The sequence below is a fragment of the Cynocephalus volans genome, chromosome 9 (genome assembly GCF_027409185.1).
Source record: "Cynocephalus volans isolate mCynVol1 chromosome 9, mCynVol1.pri, whole genome shotgun sequence".
Classification (NCBI taxonomy): domain Eukaryota; kingdom Metazoa; phylum Chordata; class Mammalia; order Dermoptera; family Cynocephalidae; genus Cynocephalus; species Cynocephalus volans.
The window spans coordinates 141,099,372-141,120,231 of record NC_084468.1 but is presented as its reverse complement, the minus strand read 5'-3'; the positions used below and the strand labels follow the sequence as shown (position 1 = coordinate 141,120,231).

Genomic DNA, 20,860 nt, shown 5'->3' with positions numbered 1-20,860 from the left:
GTAAGTAAGCTGTTATAAAGAAATATAGAATAATATAGATTAAAAATATTTAGTTAAATAATATTTATACATAATATACATATAAATATATGTTTGGCATCTGTTCTGTTCCAACTAGGAAATTCTACTTTTCACCCCTGTAGAGCATTCAAGGTGGTTCTCTTATAGAAGCCAGCAAAAAAAAAAAAAAAAAAAAAAAATTATGTATAAAAGCTCATGCAAGAAGACGTATCTACAATCATCAAGATTTACATTAAATTTACTTCTCCAAAACAGAATGTTTTATACAGATTTAAATAAAATTAGCTGCAGTCTTCATAATTGTTTTCTTATTCCTTGGGTTGAATGAGTGAGTTTTTAAAGTAACATGATCAATCTGTTAATAAAATGGTCATGCAGATGTAAACATACATGAATAGAAACTATTTAGCACATGAATTGTTAAGAATTATTTTCAAAAAGGATTGGTTTATATAGAATGAAAATAGTAGTTAGTTGAGCTGTAAAAAATTTGGTTTTAACACCTGGGGGCTTCTTTTAAGTTACATATATTTACTTCTCAAATAACTGTGCAACAGTATTTTAAGTGCACAATTTTTCCTTCTAATATCTTTCCTCTCTTCCCCCTACTTTGGGCTTTCCCCCATTCAACAAACCCAAAGTATATTAAAATGAACTCTTTCTGGGAGCTCAGAAATATGCCTGGCCTGCAGTTCTCCAGAACAATCATCAATCATTTCACAGCTCTCATGGATCATGACTTCAAAAGCAAAAGCCCCACAAGATTAAACTTGAAGTCAGTTTGCCATCTGAAATTTGGCTAGAGCAAGAGGGTTAAGAAAAAATGTAAAAATGCAAAGCATCAGAAAACACAGCAGGTAAGAAGACAATACAATGAGCAGAATAAGAATGGTGGGGGTGCAAGGTCTCCACCACTTACCCCAAACTCCGCCATTTCTTCTTCCTGTAAGTGAGAGCCATGAAGATTGAAGCATGGGTGCAGAAAGAGACAGAAAGATCACAAGCTCAGAAAGAAAGGATTAGACTTCTGGACAAGCAGTTCTAGAAGCCCACAAACATTAAACTACATAATAACCTCATATATACAACCTCACCAGAAATATTTTCCTGGTGCAAAAGACAAATATATTTAAATTTTTTTATTCTAGAAGAAGACTGACTTCTTTTCTCTCCTTTACTGAATTAATCATGTTTGACTACACTGACAGATAAATCCATTGTGTGGATACTGAGACAATACTATCTGGGTTATTTACATATTTTAGTTCATACTACCAGTTATGAGTTTTAGCTCTACAAGTCAGTGTACTGAAAAATAAGAAACAAATAATTGTGACTGATGTTAAATTTAAAATTTAAGGACATACTATTTTTTACTGACAGTCAAAAGTGCATTTGATAAAGAATATTTATTCCAAATTAGAGCAAAAACGATGATTCTTGGCACATCCTAACATAATTTCTACCATACTACAAATATAAATATTCAATTTTTTTCTCATTTATTGGGAAGCTCTACACTTAACCTTTTCCAATCCCACATGTGCCACTGAAGACAACATACTCACCGAGTCCTAAACATGAGGGCAGGGTCCATGTTAACTGAAGCCATTCGGCCAACATGACGAATTTCTTTTGCAATCATCCTTAGCTTCTCAAAATTGACCAGCCCGTCTACTTTTGAGTCATTTCCTATAATTGGCAGAGAAGAAAAAGGAATTACATGGCACTTATTCTATGCTTCTACAACTGAAGACAGGAATCCTCCACCTTATATTTACCTTCGTGAAGGAACGTGAGATCCTTCTTGATAACTGGGAATAGAGGTATTATAGGAGGTTGCAGGTTTTGACTATTGAGGACATTGCGATATTTTGCCATGTTTCTGGAAGGATCAAACAGGTCTTGGAGATCTTGAAATAGCTTTTCATATTTATTGGGAAGTTTTTCCCAGGTGGTTCTCAGTCTTGCCACTGGTGCCAGGTTTAAGCCACTGAGAGGGAAAAAAAAGTAGTAAACAATTAAATGATTCCTTATGAAACAAAGGAGATAAAATAGTGTACTGTTTATTTATTGACATATAACACCTCTGATGCATGCTGTATATGCACAGCAATTTACCAAAGGATGCATAAAAAACTATCAATGATGATTCTGGGTAATGAGAATGGCAGATGGAAGCAGGGTAAGAGCCAAACCAAAGGCTTTACCCTTCTTCCCTTTATACCCTCCGGACCTGTTTACCATCAGCAAATCCACTAGAACATAAGTAATATTGCATTGTGTCCATACAGGGAACAGTGCTTGGCCCGGAGCAGCCTTTTGATAAAACAGACTAGGCAAATATCCTAAGTAATAAAATAAAACAAAAACTATAATAAGTAATGAGAGTATGTTCAAACTCCCAGAGAAAATGACTAATTTAATAATTATCCTCAACATCAATACAGCTAATTGTTTCCATTTATATTTTCTTCCAGCCTCAATCTAAGCACTTAAAAGGGAAGAAAATTAACATTTATTTGGCATCTGCTTTGTGCTTTCTGATGAAACTCCACTTATACTATATCATTTAATCTTCTTGACAACTCTTTGGGGCACTGTCATTTTACTGATGTTTAGAAAAGTTTTTTGCCCAAGGTCACAGAGCTAAAAAGAAGTAGTGGATATAGATTTTTCTGGACTCCAAATCAGCATATGAGAAATTTTAAATTAAGGATTAAGATTAGGATTCAGAGAAAAAGAATTATTCATTATGAGTCAGTTAAAACCTATTGCTTTTATACTAATGATATGGTGTTCAATCTTTAACCTGGACTGAATCTTAAAACAAATACGGTCTGTTACCTGATGATTGCAAACATTGAGTTAAAATTCTTGCATTCCCTGCAGTGCAATGCTATCTTGATGAAATGCTTAATGATTTTCATCCTCTTCAGCTGGTTTGTCTCTCTCAGAATTTCCGATGCTACCCAGAATGTTTCCTGGTTAATTACTTCTTCAAATTTCTTCAGGTTGACACAGCTGGTTTTTGATTTGAGTTTAAATAAATCATCTATATATTCAGTAGGTTCAATGTTGCGAAAGAGTTCAAAATTTCGCATAGAGAGCTGTGTGGCAACTTCAACAGTACTGAGCTGAAGCAGAGAAATTTGACTCTCTCTCAACAACTCCTGAGCATCTTCATCTGAACAAAGTGTTTCTGTTTCCATGTTGTTTTTCAGATAATACCTATGAAAAACAGAAACATGTCAGATTTAAAGCCTAAGCAGCAGTTTCATCATAGTCCTTGAAAGAACACTGCCACTTTTAATAGAATGTGTGACAGAACACTGAAATGAATGACGGAAGAATTCTTTTCAACCAAGTCAGGGTGCAATTGCTGTCTTTGACACCAGAGCATTTACCTGTCCAGAAGTCAGTGAGGAAAGCAAACGAATCGCAGAGAATTACATTTGTACCAGTTGTAATTTCTTTTTCTCCTTTCCTTTCTTGCTTAAAAAATTACTTTACCCTTTTGCCAACAATGATAGAAAATAGCAATATTTTTTAGGTTAAATAAAGGAATAGGCCCCAATGAAGGAAGCGGGAAAGATCAGACAAAGGTCATCACTCTATTTTCCCAGAGTGAAGAGAGAATCTGTGACTAATGGGTCCAAATTGGATCAATCCAAGTTTACTTATTTAGTCAAATACATAAAAAACCTCTATTTGATCCTGTGAATAAAATCCTAAAACAGATTTTAACTTTTAAATATCTGGATTTTCATGAAACCCTACAGGTAAGTTGGGCAGGCATTATCCCTATTTGTCAGAAAAGCAAACAGAGGCTCCTGGACATTAATGACTAGTTCATGCCAGTGCAGGGAAAGGAACTCAGAGCTGGTGAGTTCTCTCTCCTCTCCCCTTTCTCTTTTTAAGTAACTTACTGAAAGCAGCATTCAGATGTTTGCCCTGTGTACACACACACACACAAATATATATATATGTTTAATAGACAGATGCTTTCTCTAAGTGAAATTCCATAAACGAAGAAACAGAATGAGCACAGTGAGGGTTCTGCTAAGCTGGTCTTTTGCATATTTCACCAAGGCAAACATTTACGACAGAAAACATATACTTTGGGCCTTTGACATTCACAGATTTAACGTTCTCCATTTTGATTACTTGTGAAGCCCGTGACATGGATCCACCTATAATTTTCTTCAATAATGAATGTGAATCAAGGATCTGCACCACAATGGAGATTTGTAGAACTCTATCGTGGTTACAGATATATCGATGTACATTCAAATGACAATTGAGAAAAAAAGGTCTGAAACAAACTATCGGCTAGTACAGGCGTTGAAAATAAAAAGGAAGAAGAGTAAGAAGTTATGATCAATAAAAAGAAAATAGAAGTTTTAAATGAATTAAATCATGGTTTAGATCCATAACATAAAAAAGTCAAGTACAATAAAACACTCCATATGGTATGAAAAACAAGAAATGTGATTTATAGTACTTAATTTTTAGTCAGTGTAGAATCTAGTCATTATATGAGAGCCAAAACTGAACTACTTTTTTAACTTTCACTTATTTGTCATTTGAGGATAAAATCATGTATACTTAACAATCAAAATATCATTCAGGAAAATAAAATCAGGTACAATGTTTTCTTTTTCATCCTGACTCTGAGCAAGTAACGTGTGATAGGCTCTTCTGTAGCAAGGTAGCAACTAAAGTTTGGTTTTCATAGTATAATGTACAGTAATAGGCAGTATTAGCCAATCACATTGTCATACAAGTCTCTGCCTAAACTAAACTAATGAAGCTCCTAGAAAAATTAGGTATGTAGGAGTAAATGACACTAGAATATTACTAGAAAATGTGTTCATAAACGCACATATCCAAAGAGAAGACAGCACCCTGGTTTATCTGTGACTTTACATCAAGCTTACTCTACCACTCTGTTAGCCCAGTATCCTAAAGACAACCATGAGAAGTTAATGCTTGCACAGTGGCAGTCAGTAACAACTTTCAGGTCACAGTGCCCTTGAACTAGTTCTTAAGAGATCATTGTGAGGATCAGAAGTCTACTGTGTGCATTTACTCAGATATGGCAATTCTTGGTGAATTCTTTTTAATCTACAGGGGCACTTACTTATTTAAAAGTATTCACTTCTTAGACTTTGATGTGGGTTTGAAGAGGGGTAAAGAAATCCAGAAGTATAGATAATGTATACCTTCCACTCAGTTGTATTCTATCAGCAAGCTTGGAAAGCTGATCTGGAAGTCTTCTTTGTTTGATTACTCCCTCAGGTGTGACGGAGACCTCACATAGTGAATATTGATCGGGGGTGGCAGTGACAGCAAATTCCCTGATAGCCTGAATGACCACTTCCTTCGCTGTGGTGTCCTTACTGATCATAATGTATCGGCTTTGCTGATCAGCCTTGAATACTCTTAGCACTTGATCTGGCAAGTCTGGGAAAAAGAAAAGCCACACATAAGTAGAAAGAAATTTAATATATGGCAATGTAATTAAATGAAATAATCTGAAAGAAAATCTCCCTAGAAAAGATGATGCTAAACTTTCACGTGTCCCTTACTATAGCTCATCTTCAAAGACTCAATCAATCAACATGCTATACGTCGCGAGAACACATCTTCTCCTATAAGTAACTGAATGATCTATATGCAAACGCAAACACATCAGCACACAAGACAGTCATGTTGGTATCAAAGAAAGGAAAATTAAAATCTAAAATTAATCTTTACTATATTGAAAAGTCTATTAAGTTGACTTAAAATGTGCCTCCTACTCTGTTTATTTGATATGACTTAGTAATAACTGAATTGTATGTGTTATCTTCATTTTATGAAAGAACAAGTTCAGACAGGTTAATTTCTCCATGGCCATAGCAAAATAGTCTGCAGATTATAAAAAGAACGGTTTCAACTGTTTGAAATTTAAGGTTCATCCTGACTCTGAGCATCTGATATAATCCATACCACACCAAGAGTATAGCAATACTATCATGTTAGAAGAAAAAGGATTACTACAAGAAAGCAAAAGTAGTACTGGTGGCACTCACCAGGAGTAGCACTGAAGTCTAAAATGCGATGATGTGACTGCAGTAAATCAGGATTACTGGATGATAAGGTTCCACTGACAGGCAATGCAGCTGGAATGTGCTTTGACTGCCTTAATCCTACTATGCTGTCATCTTGAGACTGACCAATCCCAATATCACTAAACAGAGAGGAAAATTAGAAAATAAATTATTGGCAAGTTGAAAGGTTACAAGCCATCAATACATAATAGACACAGACCATAAATAAACCACACTCCACAAATCTTGAAGTTAATGTAAAAATGTTAATAAATTTTGTTGAAAATTACAAAAGCACCTACTGCTTAAGTGTATCCAACTCATTTTGCTTTTTCTTAAGTGTACATAGTATGTTTCTTTAAAACCTATGTCTTTTTATCTAGATAAGCCCTAACAAATATTATCAGTGTCTCAGTACAGAAATATATTCAAGAGAATATAAGCTCTAGTTTCTGATGGAAATAGATTTTTTTAAAAGCACATTAAAAGGAATGCATTTAGTCTCACTCAACTGGTGTTTCTGCATCAGAGTGATAAATTGTTTTACAGTCTGATCTTCAAGAACTGAAGAAATTGAATAAAATGAATAGAGGAATAAAAAAATCCAAACTGTCCTAATTTTATCCTCCAATATTTTAGAGAAAAATATGAGATCACTACGGAGTCAAATGGAAGGAAACCCTGACACAGACATTATTTTTTAACTATACAGAGCTTTAAAAAAGAAGTGGTTCATGGTGACGTTTCCTAGCATCAAAGAAAAGACAATGGAAATACAAGGACTCACTTTTACTTTTAATTCTCCACTAAAAATTTCTAGTCACACATTTAAGTTCCCGGAGAAATACTGGTTATTGATAGCTACAAACTCATTTCCATTTATATAAAGCCTGTTACCGTGGACAACTCTTAAAACATAATTATTGTTTCCAAAACAAAACATGAATAAAACAAGCACACACACACAACCTAGATCACAAGGAAATGGTCATAGTTCTGACTAGTTTCTATAAACTTGAAGCAAGAAGCAAGAAAATTATACTGAGGTTAAGATGTAAAGTAAGGCGTCATAAGTACAATGAAGACATTTAGCATTTATTAGGTTTTCAGACATTAGGGCTTGGTCGTGGTACCTACTATTTTTAATGGCTGTGCTAAAAAAAATAAAAATCTAGCAACATTCCTTCTCTTTACTTTTTTGGGCAATGAATATTATATAAGTAAATAAGAGCAAAAACTTTTTTTAAAAATTCAAGACAAAAATTAAAATTAAAGACAATTTCAGTGTAATTCTTCCAAATTCACAGGTAAATCCAGGACAAAATCAAATTTCTATTTAACCATATATACAGGCATGCATATAAAGACTAAATGCATTAATGTTCAGTAAAAAATTAAAACTTTCACATTAGTGGAATTTTATTTTTTAACCATATAAACCAGTCTTTGCCCAAAATATTAGACATAATACATGACATGAGACAACTACTTTCACATTAGTGGAATTTTATTTTTCAACCATATAAACCAGTCTTTGCCCAAAATATTAGACATAATACATGACATGAGACAACTACTCTAGGCTCAGGCCAAAGGCATAGCTGACGTGGCCCACTCCTGACACAAATGGCTGTAAATATTAGTGTACTTCAGGCACACCCCAAAAGAACTGCCTTGTTCAGAAATGTTTCTCCAAAGCATCTTAACACTTCACAAGATGATCTAACTTTCTTCTCTTACAGTTTCTTGATTACTCACCTATATGTCTGTTATCTACAGACATGGTGATACCCAAGATTCATATTCAAGACCTAAATGTCTCTGTCTGAGCACAGCCTCTTGTTTGACATTTTCATCTCTTTCATTGTTACTGAAATTGTTTTTCGGTCTTTGCTTATTTTATTGTCTGTCAATTTATTCCTTTTTTCCTCTGGGTTCATCAGTCTTTCCCCCCTCTACTTACTTGACAACCAACTTTGAATTCTGTAATGCTCATGCCCCTCTCTCTTCTTTCCTCTCTATGAACATCACTTTACCATGCCTATCCACGCCAATCTGCCATCACCCAGAATCTTAACTTTTGTAATACTGATAATGTTTGAGAAAAAACACAACAGTATACTATATCTAGACTTCTCTGATTTACTAGGTTAATAGCTTTGACCAAAAAAAAAATTTTTTTTTCTCAAAAACATGGTGATTTGTAAAAAAGTTTAAGCAGTGACTAGTATTAAGTCTATTATCAATATAATAGATGCTACACTTTACTGTCTTCCTTTAAATAATTATTTTTTCATTTCAATTGCATTACATATATGAGTTACCCCAAATAATTTTCATAAGAAAATATTTTAATGAGCTATATGTTGTCTTACATACAAGTTATTTAAGATGTTTCCTTGGTGTTTTAAAATCAGCACATCTAATTATCTTTTTTCTTTTCCCTGTGTAGCTTTTGAGTATCTTTCTAAATACACATAGAATAAAATTATACATAGTACTCTCATATTGTGTCCTTGCCAACATTCTGTAATGTGGATGGGTTACATCCCAGTTCTTACATGTCACATTTCTATTAATACTTGCCAGGGTCATGCTGGCTTTTGTTTGATTTTTTTTTTTTTTTTTTTAAGGTTCATATTTAACTCATGGTTAAATATGACTCTAAGTTCTTTTTTTGTTATTATGCTGCTAATAATTCCACATTTGGGTAATTTATTTTTTCATTCATTTAAAAATAAGTTTTTTGTCAAGAAGCGTCACTTTAAAAATTGATTCCTATTTTCTGGGCCAGCTGCCCTAACCTATTGTCTCTTAGGAATTTAGTGAATATAAACATACCTTTGAGTCTGTAAATAAAACCATCATACTCACTGCTTATCCTTAGGACTCTACTATAGAAGTTTTATTTAACTGATACAAAATCACCAATCATTACTCTATAGTTCAATGGGGACAAGACAAATTCACCACCCAACCATCAATAGTATATTTTAAACCATATCTCTCGGATCTCTGTGGATGAAAAATTAGTCTCAAATGGGATTTAAAAAAAGACAAAGAAAAGAAATGCTTGATGTAGTCCAGAATGGCTACATCTACTGCTTCCTTTTAGATCCATTAAATTATCAAAGGAAGAAATTAACCTATATGTTTTCAAATTACTATCTCTCATACCATTGTACTTTGAAGAATATATAATAATTAAACATGGCATGCTGAGTTACTTAACATTTTTTAAAAATTAACTGGTGGTAATTGAGTTTTATAAAACATCCCTAGGCTCAAGAAAGAACTAAAATAAAGAAATAAGCAAGCAAACAAAGTTTAAAAAGTGTCAGAGACATCTGCAACTTTGCTAGCCTGAGCTCTCGGCATAAATAAACAGCCAAGAAGAAATTCAAGAATACACCTGACATTCTGACTGTAGAGTTGGCTGGGAAGAATGAAAGGAGTTCTGTGCTTGGTTGTTGATGTCTTGGAAACAGTTAAATAACTGAACATAGGAGAAGGGGAAAAAAGAGAAATGGCAGAGATAAATAGTGGCAACTGGAAGAAGCAATGACTTGATTGGTAAAGAGAAGATGTTGACGATAGAGAAGATACCCAGAAACAAAGATACAGCAGCAAAAACAATTCCAAATCACGGGAGAGACGGGAGGCAAACACAAGCTTACTTTTAAAAAGTCCAAATAATAAAAAAAAAAGTTCAAATGAGGAAATGCTAAACTATTTCTAATGAAGAGTGGGAGTAGGCAAGTAAGTGGCAAAACGGGATTAAAACAAAATGGGATTGTTTAATATTGCTTCAAATATAGCTCAGCCATAAAAACTTAAAGCATTTATTAGACTCATATGCAAACATGAATTACATCACTACCTTTGCGTATCCTTTTGATATCATTTTGATACAATAAAATAATGTACAGAAAATTTATACAGACACTTACTTATATGGTTTCTGTGGCAAGATACTGATCCGAGTCTTGTCAAGTATCTTTTTTAGCTTGTTCCTTCCTCCTACAGTGTTGGCTTTACTTTTTTTATTTACTTTTTCAAGTCCTATCACTTGTTCTACATCTACAGCAAGATCTGGAATAGAGTAGCGACTGGCCTTTTTGATGTCTCCAATTTTAGGAAGGTGAGGGGTACCATTTCTTTTCTCTTCTGACAATCTTGTTAGAAGTTCTTTAAATACTAAAATAAATGAAAATTATAAGAAATCTGAGCAACTCCAAGGCAATTTGGAAATATGTAAGTACAGACTCCTGCTGTCAAAATTGTAATCCTGTTTAAAAAAAAGCACTACTCCAATAAGTGACAAAAAGAATCTGATCTATATGTTGCCCTATCAGAATAAATTTAAAGAGTAGTACACTCTTTAATAATTTTTATGGTCAAGTTGACAGGTTTTGATTTAGATCTAATTACATACTTATATAATTAATTCTATATCTATATATTTTATTATAAATACTTTGATTCTTATGATGCTTCAAATATTATTTATAAAACTGACTTCTTTCATGATTAAGACCTAAATGTAAAGTTGGAAAAAAAAAAAAAAACCCAAAGGAGAAAATTGAAAATATGCAAAAATACTTACCAAATAAATTGGTTTTCACAGTGATAGATAAATGTGTGTTGTTTCTAAGAATTTCCATGGCTTTTGACAGCTGAATATTTTCAAAGTTTTGACCATTTACTTCTAATATCTAGAAATAAAATAAAATGTCAGTATCACAACTGACCAAAGACGACACCATAATTCATCCTTATATCTGGATTTAGAAATATCATACCTGATCCCCACGTTTCAAGCCTGCTTCAGTTGCTTTGCTACCTGAATCTACACTGTCAACAAAGATCCCAAATCCCTTCTCAGAGCCTCCAAGTAAGATAAAAGGCAAAGGAGCTTCTCGGGATGGTTTTGTTAATGTCATCAATCTTCTTTTTGCTTTAGCAGCACATGCAATATTTAATAGCCTTAGATGTCCACCCATTTTCTGTAAGAGTTCAAAAAGAGTGGTGTCAATTCAAAGACAGACTGAATAAAATGAACTTAAAACTGATCTTTTTCTTAAAAAAAAAAACTACAAATATTACCTCTCTTTCCAGATTATTTTCGAATTCTTCTAGAAATCGAGTCATTGCAGGATCTCCTTCAAAGTCATTGAAGTGATTATTCACCCACAATAATACTACCCGTGTAACCTGAAAAATCAATTATTTTCAATAAGTTTTCTTCTTTCAGTGCTAAGAATTCTTTTATTAAAGTCATTTCAAAAGAGATACCTAACTTTCAAACAATTTACCTAATAATACTCAACAAAAAAATAAACAATAAAACCTTCAACAAGGAGGCTTTATTTTATTTATATAAAAAATGACCTTGTGAAAATACATATTTATACTTTGAATGTACACTTTATGTTGCTTTGCCAGGAAGGGTTTCAAATCTATGAAAATACTTAACTTTAACAAGATGTATTTAACATCTTGCTTTATTTTATTAACGTATTTGAAACATGTAAAAATAAAAGCAAAGGTGGAATAAAATCAAAATAAGTTAATACAAAAGAAGACAGAAACTGAAAAATAAAGGTAAAGGGACAGACTAGATAGAATGAATAGTATTAAGCTGAGAAAGGTCTGCAAGGGAATAGGTGGTAAAAGGAAGGAGATAAAACGATGGAGTTTATCATCCAATCTGGTCTTGATGGAACTCTCAAGAGCTGCTAAGGAGAGTTTCCTTACAATTTTATTACTGGGATCTACAGCCAGCCATGGCTATAATAAAATACTGCCCTGTCTGTGTCAATTTAAAAATAGTTAATTTTTTCAGGTATTTGTACACTGTTTTCCAAACTAGAGAATGCAGATTCTCATGGAATCCAGATGTTTGGTTACGTGTTTAACATATTACCGATAGGACTGAAGTTTAAACATTTGGTGGCCAATTTATTGGCCCTTGCATTTAAAGAAAAAAGACATTTGTAGGGCTGAACTTAGAAATCTATAACAAGAATATCTGTATTACCTTTGTTTTTGTTTGTTTGTTTAAAAAGTATATTCTCTCCATGAAATTAATCTGAACATAACTGGCGTGACAAAATATACATTAAAGTATTTATAAGTTTACATTTTAATATTCACATTTAAGAGCCAAAATAAAATATATTTCTAACCTTATCCCTGAGGCTCGGGTCATTAAACCACTCCAATAACTTTTTGCCCACTTCCATTGGACTAGAAAGAAAAGTCCTATAGGTCAACAGGAAGTCTTCTATGAATGTTGGATCTACTACCGAATGCTCTTCCACCAAATGCATTGTTAGCCTTTCTGAGGTGCCCTGTAACAAATAAAAGGTTACTCCAAATAAGTAACATTTATAATGATACCCTGATTCCAAACCTGCAACATAAAAACAAACTGGGTAAAACTGCTATTCATCAGGAAATATAAAGATGAAGAGATATTATGCTTAAAAAAAAAGAAAAGAAAAAAAATCCTAAATTGCCATAACTGACATTACTAAAAGTTCCTTTCCATGAGAAGGAGGGTGATTCTTTGTCTTACCTTGATGACAATGTGTCCCTTTCTTGTTCCAGTTCGATCAAGTTCTCGGTGTTCTTTCACCATAACAATCTCTCCTTCCTCTTCAACTTTTTGCATATTCTTTTCTACTTGGTTGAGAATACGGCAGTAATCTTGCTGGGCTATGCAGACAAACTGGAATAAAATATAAGTCACATGTTAAAGTGCTTGCAAAAGACTGAGCAGTACTAATAATTCAGTGTTTTAATTATTTAGAACTGACATTTTCCCCTGTCTGTCTCATACTTTCTAAATTAATACAGTAATGAACCTTAATCAGACTTCTCTACTATTAATGTACTTCTTCCTTGGTCAAGAAAAGTTTCATTTTTAGAATATTTGTATGCATTTTACATTTAAAATCCTAACAATTTTAAATATCAGAAGACAAAAATACAAGTCCTTTTTCATGCTTCTTTCACAGCTAAAAAACATTGGGGCAGGGAAGTGGACACCAAGGAGGATAGACATAAAAACTTAATTATCTTTCAATGGATTTTTAAAATTTGAACATCTTAAAAGCAAAAATTTTAAAATGAAAATGATTTTAATGAAAGATATAAAAATTCAAAGATCCCCATGAAGGAGATATATAAACTTGCTAATTATATTGATGATAATCCTTTTTAGAATGCCTATTCAAAGAAGGTCACAAAACAAGCCACGTATTTGTTATGGCTCAAATCATTACTCCTTACAACTGGTATTAAAGGTAATCCTTACTCTTAAATAAAAAATTAACAACAACATGCATATCAAGTAATTACTCCCCCATAACCCCATATATAAAAAAATTTCAGAGCTTAGGGCAACCACTTAAGTGATTACATTTCTTAGAAGTTTTAAAGATAGTTAAGAATGAATTATAGAAACCACTTATTAGTCAAATTAACCAGAGGCCAATGGGGAGACAAGAGCAGATACTTCAGTAAATAAAAATCATTGCCTTTTTTAAACTTTGAATAATTTATTCTGATTTAAGAAGTGATTTGGAGGTATTAAAAAAATGTCATTTGGAAGTGAAAAAAACCATTTTTCTCCTTTAATATGAAGATGAAGAAAAGGAGATGGTAAATTATAGTGCATATAGGATAAAATCTGATGCAACCATCCAAAATCATGTTTTCATAGGACATTTAGAGCGCTGGCTTAATGCTCACGATGTGATATGATACCAAATATGGTAACAATAACCAAAATGATGACAATATCACCATCATCATCACCATCTTATTATAGTAGCCTAACCAGAACTTTTTCAACTTACCCTCCTCATCATACCATTAGGAAGTTACTACTATTATCCCCATTGTACAGATGAAGAAAACAGACCAATGCCTCATAATGACAGGCTGAATAATCTAAACATAATTATATATGCACATCACAATCTTGGACAGAACCATAATAAAGTGTTAATAATTAATATTTCCAAGCAATGGAAATTATTAGCAATCTTCATTTTATTTAATATACTTTTATTCTACATTTTCCATACTTTCTGCATAATAGCTTTTGTAAAGAAATAGAAGTAGCAGTTCACAAGAGAAACAGCATACTGCAATATCAAGTTTCTACCACTAAGCTGGCTGATATCATCTCACTAATATTTCTATTAAGTGTTTAGAAGCAAAAAGTTAAAAATTCAAAAGACACAGGTGTTTCTTGTACAAGTAATTATGTATAGTTTAATTAAAATTCATTTTCATAACAGTGACCATGGCGTGTATATATGCTTTGAAATATTTGGTCCTCAGTCTCATCTCAAAACTCTCTTTATTTTATAGAACAGCAAAATTGTTCCCCAAATATGTACACAAGATTTATGAAGGTTTTATCTCCAAATAATTTTAGGTATTCTTTCTTATATTCAGTTTTAGAGAACATAATTAAATCATCATTTTCTCATTTATCTTCTAAAAAAATATGTGTGTCCTCAAGTTAAAATGAAGTAGAAAGATATATGAGAGAAAATACTTTTTGAAGAGAAATGTACTAAAATTAATCTTTTTGACTAAAGATTTAAGGATATGAGAATAAATTTAATTTAAAATTCTTAGTGTCTAGACAGATATTTTGGCATTTCTTCTGTAGCAAACTGAAATACCATCCAAAAAGTAAAAAAAAAAATTCCAAACTGCATTTCTAATATGGCCATACAGATTTGGTATCTAATAAGAAATTTTGGTGGCAAACATTTTTTTTATTAGCAACCTTTTTTTGCTTTAAATAATTTACAGATCTAACATGAAATTCACAGGTAAAATTTAATTTTAACTGTTATGATCAAGTCAGTTAAAAATTTGTGAATTGTTTTAGTAAGGTTTTAAACTTTCAGACAGCCATAAACACAGGAAAGTACTATATAATCTTAGTGCCCTGATATAAAATAAAAAAATCAAACGAGACTTCACTTATAAAATGTCAATGGCTGTGACACAGGATTATTTTCTTTTGGGCACATGACATCATAATTTATATTAAGGTTATATAGTTTATGTATAATTTATATATAAGGTTGAAAAATTACAGAATGATGATTAAAGAATGAAGTAAAATTAAACTTCAACCAACATATAGTATAGTCAACTTTCAATTTATCCATGGCAAATTGCTTTCTCATTCAAAACTACTTTTTAAATTCAAAGCGTCATTAGCGCCCATGGTCCCAGGTAAAAATGAGCCTAACATAGATTTACCTTAAGAGGTTAGAGCTATTAAAACTGTGACTTTGCAATTTGCAAAGGAAATTCATACCTACTTGTTCACATGGGTGTCCAAGTGTTCATTTCTCATTGAGGAACGGAGGGCAGAGCTAAGGGGCAGGGGGAGGTCGCTGGAGGACCTAGGACACAGGCAGTGGAGAAGGAAAAAAGGGAGAAGAGTAGAATAAAGGGAGTAGGAGGGCAGAAGAGGAGGAAAGAAAGAAAGGGACACTGGAGGGAAATAAAAGAGGTATACGTGGGAAATGGAAAACCATTACCAATCACCTGGTACCATAGGGTGTCTATACCAAACTCTGACCTTTGTCCTTCACATCAAACAGCGGAATAAGTATCATCACCAAAGAAAGAGAACATGGAAGAGATCACAAGGAAGGCATCCAGAACAAAACTCAAGCTTGAGCATATCACAAGATCCAAATAAACAGAAATAAATGTTACATTTAATCCACTCACCAATGTGTTCTTAGGCTTAACTTGAGCTCAACCACATATCACATTACCCAATATTTATTTTGGAATTCTGGAAAGTAAGATAATGATGGCCAATCTTAGGCAAAGTTGCTTTTTCTTGGTAAAGATGTCACCATCTTGTTCATTTCATTCAATAACTGTTCACTACAATGTGGTCAGTAGAATGATAGAAACTCATTGAAGGCCATTTTATGGATGAATACAAGTATGGTTCTCATTGTTTCCTTCACTTCCACTAACAAGAGGATGACCTAACATTTGTATTTTCTAATAGATACATGACATTTTAACAGAAATGTCCTAAAATGTTACCCAAACAAGCACCTGCCTGAGCAGATGGGTTGGTGGAGGTACAGGAGTGATTCGTGAAGTCCCTAATTTAACAGGTTCCTTTTACAGTGGCTTGGAGTAAAGAGGAAGACAGAGATTTTCTCTAGCAGGTGCAGTACCCTTGCCCCTCTTTATACTTCAGGGAACTCCATATTAGGAGCTACAGGAGTCTATGCATCTTAGTCAAAGTTTTCTTTTGAATTGGAGTCAACCTTGCTATGACTCTGGGTTTCCCACTAATCCCTCATTCTGCAAATAGATTAGACTCTGTTCTCTAACACAAACCCTAACTCTTCCTTTCCCAGATTTCCTAGATAAATAATGTTACCTGGTCCATTTGACATGACTTAAGCACTCTGTAATATTCAGATATATTATATATTCTGTAATATTATCAATTATTTTGAACCATTTCTATGTCTCATATCACTTCAGTCCCATAATAACAAAAATTCTAACAAAGGAGGTTTGGCCATGTAAGGGGTGTTAATGTAATAGCTGAATTCTCAAAACTGAAATAATTTTTACTTACCTGTTAAGGACAGAGATTCCAACTCAAAAGCTATCATAATCCTAACATGTAGAAGGGTTCAGTGAATAACTGATAAGAGATAATAGGATGGAGAAATCTTTAACACTTTTCTAGCTTGTTTTGACTCAATTTGGTTTTATTACTTTCTGGAGTACAATTCCAGAGCCTAAATATTATATATATATCTCCTCCCCTTTTGTGGGGGGGTGGCGCACGGGCAGCTGGCCGGTGTTACAAGGCTATGCTCTAACCAACTGAGTTAACTGGCCAGCCCTTAAAACCCCTTTTAAATGCACAGTCCCAGGAGAATAAAAACTTCAGGACTTATCTATCATTTTGTTTTCCTCTATTACACCAAATAATTGACAGTTGACTGTATTTAGAATGTTTTTCTGGCATTACATATTTAAAACACTGAATTCACAGCCTTTTTCTTTCTTTACAGTGCTCACGGAAGGAATAATCTGGCAAAATTATTTTGATTCTGTAGGTACAATTATTTTATTTATAGCTATGGTTATTTTTCTTTTTAGTAAGTAAAATGGTTAAAATAAAAATTTAAAGGAGTAACACTATTTTACATTGATTTGACACTATAAAATTGAATTATGTCCTTTTAGGATTACATTAAGATGTCTTTCGAACCGCAGGCTAATAAATACAATAAGCAGTTAATGTTAATTAGTCTAAGTCAAACCTTTTGGTTTATTTACATTAAAATATTTTATCTTTCAGAGACAAAATTTTTTGGAAGACAAGACATAAATTATAAACACTTAATAATAACAAAAGGATCTTAAATTTGTTTCTCACTAATATGGAAGTTACCAGTTAAATCAATCTAATTAAATTTCACATTTGATCTTAGTATTTTCTCTAGTCTATTATTAAATGCTTTTAAACAATAAATATTAATATGATATCAATACTGATATATTTCTCTTTTGTTGTTATTTTTGTTTTATTAGCAATTATTTATTACCAAGCCTTTCTACTGACTCATACTATGATTAATTTCTATGACTCTTCTAAAACATCAATTTCTTATCTTGTATGTATTTAAATAAAAGCACTGCATAACTGTGATATAATAACTTTGTTAACCTACTTATAATTTTCTTTCATAATGTGCATTTTACTTCCACATTTTTAAAGAATGGATTATTAATTATTACTGGTGGAAATTTAAAAATACCATATTCATAGACTTTTTAAATAGAACACATAATTCTATGGAGTTCAAATAACTTTAAGGAAGATTTATTTTCAATTTTCTGGGGCATGATAAGACTAAATATAATAGTTCTACATTAAGATCATACTTATAAATCTAAAATATGACATTATTTACATACACAGAATATCTCACCACAACTGCATGTAAGTGTTCTTTATTAAGAATATACATTTGGGTTTCTGGTCAAGATGGCAGAATAGACAGTCCCCAGCATCACTCTCTCCCACAAATCAACCAATTTACAACTATAAAAAAGCACTAACAGCCAAGCTGGGGCCGCTAGAGCTGAGGGGAAGAGGAGGAGAGACCTACGGAGTGCATGAAGCCACGATGAGAGACAGAAAAAACCACTCCAACCATTTTGTGCTACAGCCGCTTTAAGGCTGGAGCCACTGAGCACATGGAGCAGGAGCCGGCAGAAGCCGCAGCTGTGCCCTTCAGATGAAGTTGCTTGGAGGCGGCAGGGGAGAAGAGGGTCTTGGTGGCCCCCAGGACAGCAAGACCACTAATAGGGTTTCCTTGGACCCACATAGGAGCAAGGAGCCACTCAGGGGCCAGTGAGTCATCACAAGGGACTGGCACATGGCCCGTACCACAGGAAGTGTTTGCAGCACAGGCGGTGGGGGAGATGGGCCCACTGGGGGAATGCTGGCACACAGCAAGGACAGCTGACCGGCACTCCAATCAGCAAAGGACCACTCAGGGGAGACTGGTCAGGAATACAGAATTGCACGGGGTGCAGTTTAATAAAAAGACTCAGGCCCAGATCAGAGTTTCTACACAACCCAGGTACCTCTGAAGAGCCAGAAGTACCTATGAAGTCAATCAATAAAACCTGAGCTGCACAAAATGCCTTCCCTAGGGAAACAGCAGCAAAGTAGCAATTTAGCTAAACCACATGGCTCAAGTACTGGTCCCCACAGGAAATCCCCCCATTTTAGAAGTAAGCAAAGGACAACAAATTAGTTCCAGCCCAGGCACACTGCCAATGCCTTGGGGCCCACCCAGGAACCTGAGTTCTGGAGCTGGGGACCAGACCCCCCTCCCACAACCAGGTACACCACCAGTGCCTCGGGTTCCCCCCAGACAACCAGGCACACTGCCAGCGCCAAGGAGCATGCCAAAAATATCACCTCCATGTGGGTGGCCCACCATAGCCACCACAATAACCATGACTGCCATGAAAGCAGCTAGGCACCACAACCACCACGCAGATGGTCCACAAGCCACTAGAGTGCATTGACACAAGGAGTGTCACCAGTAGAGACCAAAGAAAAGAAGAGGATGTCTATCTCCACAAAGCCAGAGTGACAGAAGAAGCATGTGCTCTACAGTAATACTGGGGGACCTGAACACACCTCCCAGCATTGGACAGCTCATCTAGGCAACAAATCGACAGAGTAACCATTACTCTTCCAGAAAGAGAGAAGAAATCTAGGGTAATTAGAGGTGGGAGGGAGAGGGGGATGGGGAAAGATTGGACAAGGGGCATAAAGAATAAGGACAATTTGTAACAATATATATGCAAGTAATATTGATTTGATTAACATATGTCAACGTTGAACTCCAAAAATATGTATAATCAATTATGATTCAATAAATACATTTTGTAAATTGTAATTTACAAATACATTTGTAATTATATTTTATACCTGGCAGTCATCCACCTTTGTTCTCATTACTCCTTTCATGTATTCTTTGTCCATGGTAGGAGAGACACCAAAACTATTCCCCATACATAATATTTCTGCTTTTCCATCTGGATAAGTCACTTCCACAGAACCATTGAGAATCACTGACCAGGAGTCCAGCTAATCCAAAAAAAGTGAAAACAAAGCCGAAAATAATATCATGATCATATAGCCGTAAATGCTGGAATGGTCTCTAAAATTAGCTTGGCAGATCTTCCATTTTAAAGATGGAACAAATAACTCAAATGAAATTAACTGTTTCACAAGTTAACAGAACAAGAAATAAAACACAACCATATATCTACATATTTTCACATGCTTAGCACGGAGTACATATCACTCTACCCTTTTAATTTGACATTGAGTATTCTTCTCTAAAATAACACAAGGAAAAAAATTTCTTCTGTGCCCCAAAGCACATGCAAGCAAGATAAAATGATCACCACTGCCTCAATAAGAACATCATTTTGTTAGGACGAAAGACATGATATTTATGAACATTTAAGTTGAAAAAACTGAAAAGTGAATACATCAAAAAAATCTCTATCAACATTGTATGAAATACTGTAAATAATGGAAAATACTGAATTTCCTCCCCCCCAAAAGGAAATAAAATAATGTATCTGGAAAACTATGACATAATAAGTGTACCATAATTCTTGATTTTTTAAAGGAAAAAATAAGAATTGGGTTTTTGTTGAATTGCTGTATTGAGAGATCCTCATACAGAAACTCTGAATGGCAGAAATATTTACTAACCTCTTCACCATCATTTAACACTATGGTCCCTGCTCTCTCCACCACTGCAAACACCATCACAGCACAGAGTTCTCGTCTCACAGACATTGTCATATTGGCAAAAGCAGGCAACTGGTGCATAAATTCCAAGAGTTGTTCTGAAAAGCAAAAGATACTCTTTGTCAAAACTACAACTTTTATTAAAAATAAGTATTCAAAAAGAATGCTTTAGGATTCTTTCTTTTTAAATAACCTACAGTTTTGCCTGTTGAAAAATACATTTATTTATCTTAAGTACAAGTTGAATTTCTTACAGGTACATGAAGAATTCCATCACTATGGATATGGTGACATTTCCTTGTTGCTTCAGAAGCAACAGTTTACATCGTAACTCAAATTTTAATGGCCCTGAAGAAATTAC

The 20,860-nt window shown here is 33.8% G+C and overlaps 1 protein-coding gene across 8 annotated transcripts in view; it reads right to left on the bottom strand.

The window, feature by feature from the left end:
• RAPGEF2 (Rap guanine nucleotide exchange factor 2) overlaps positions 1–20,860 on the bottom strand; it is a 249,845-nt gene that overhangs the window by 20,087 nt on the left and 208,898 nt on the right. For all 8 annotated transcript variants that reach the window (XM_063108820.1, XM_063108823.1, XM_063108822.1 and 5 more), the window contains 14 exons: positions 20,461–20,597; positions 19,663–19,821; positions 12,697–12,849; positions 12,305–12,469; positions 11,223–11,330; positions 10,919–11,122; positions 10,723–10,831; positions 10,067–10,313; positions 6,099–6,256; positions 5,247–5,487; positions 2,869–3,252; positions 1,803–2,014; positions 1,590–1,713; positions 941–964 (listed from right to left, as the gene is read on the bottom strand). In XM_063108820.1, the coding sequence (XP_062964890.1) occupies positions 941–964; positions 1,590–1,713; positions 1,803–2,014; positions 2,869–3,252; positions 5,247–5,487; positions 6,099–6,256; positions 10,067–10,313; positions 10,723–10,831; positions 10,919–11,122; positions 11,223–11,330; positions 12,305–12,469; positions 12,697–12,849; positions 19,663–19,821; positions 20,461–20,597 (2,425 nt within the window). The remainder of the gene's footprint in view (positions 1–940; positions 965–1,589; positions 1,714–1,802; positions 2,015–2,868; positions 3,253–5,246; positions 5,488–6,098; positions 6,257–10,066; positions 10,314–10,722; positions 10,832–10,918; positions 11,123–11,222; positions 11,331–12,304; positions 12,470–12,696; positions 12,850–19,662; positions 19,822–20,460; positions 20,598–20,860) is intronic.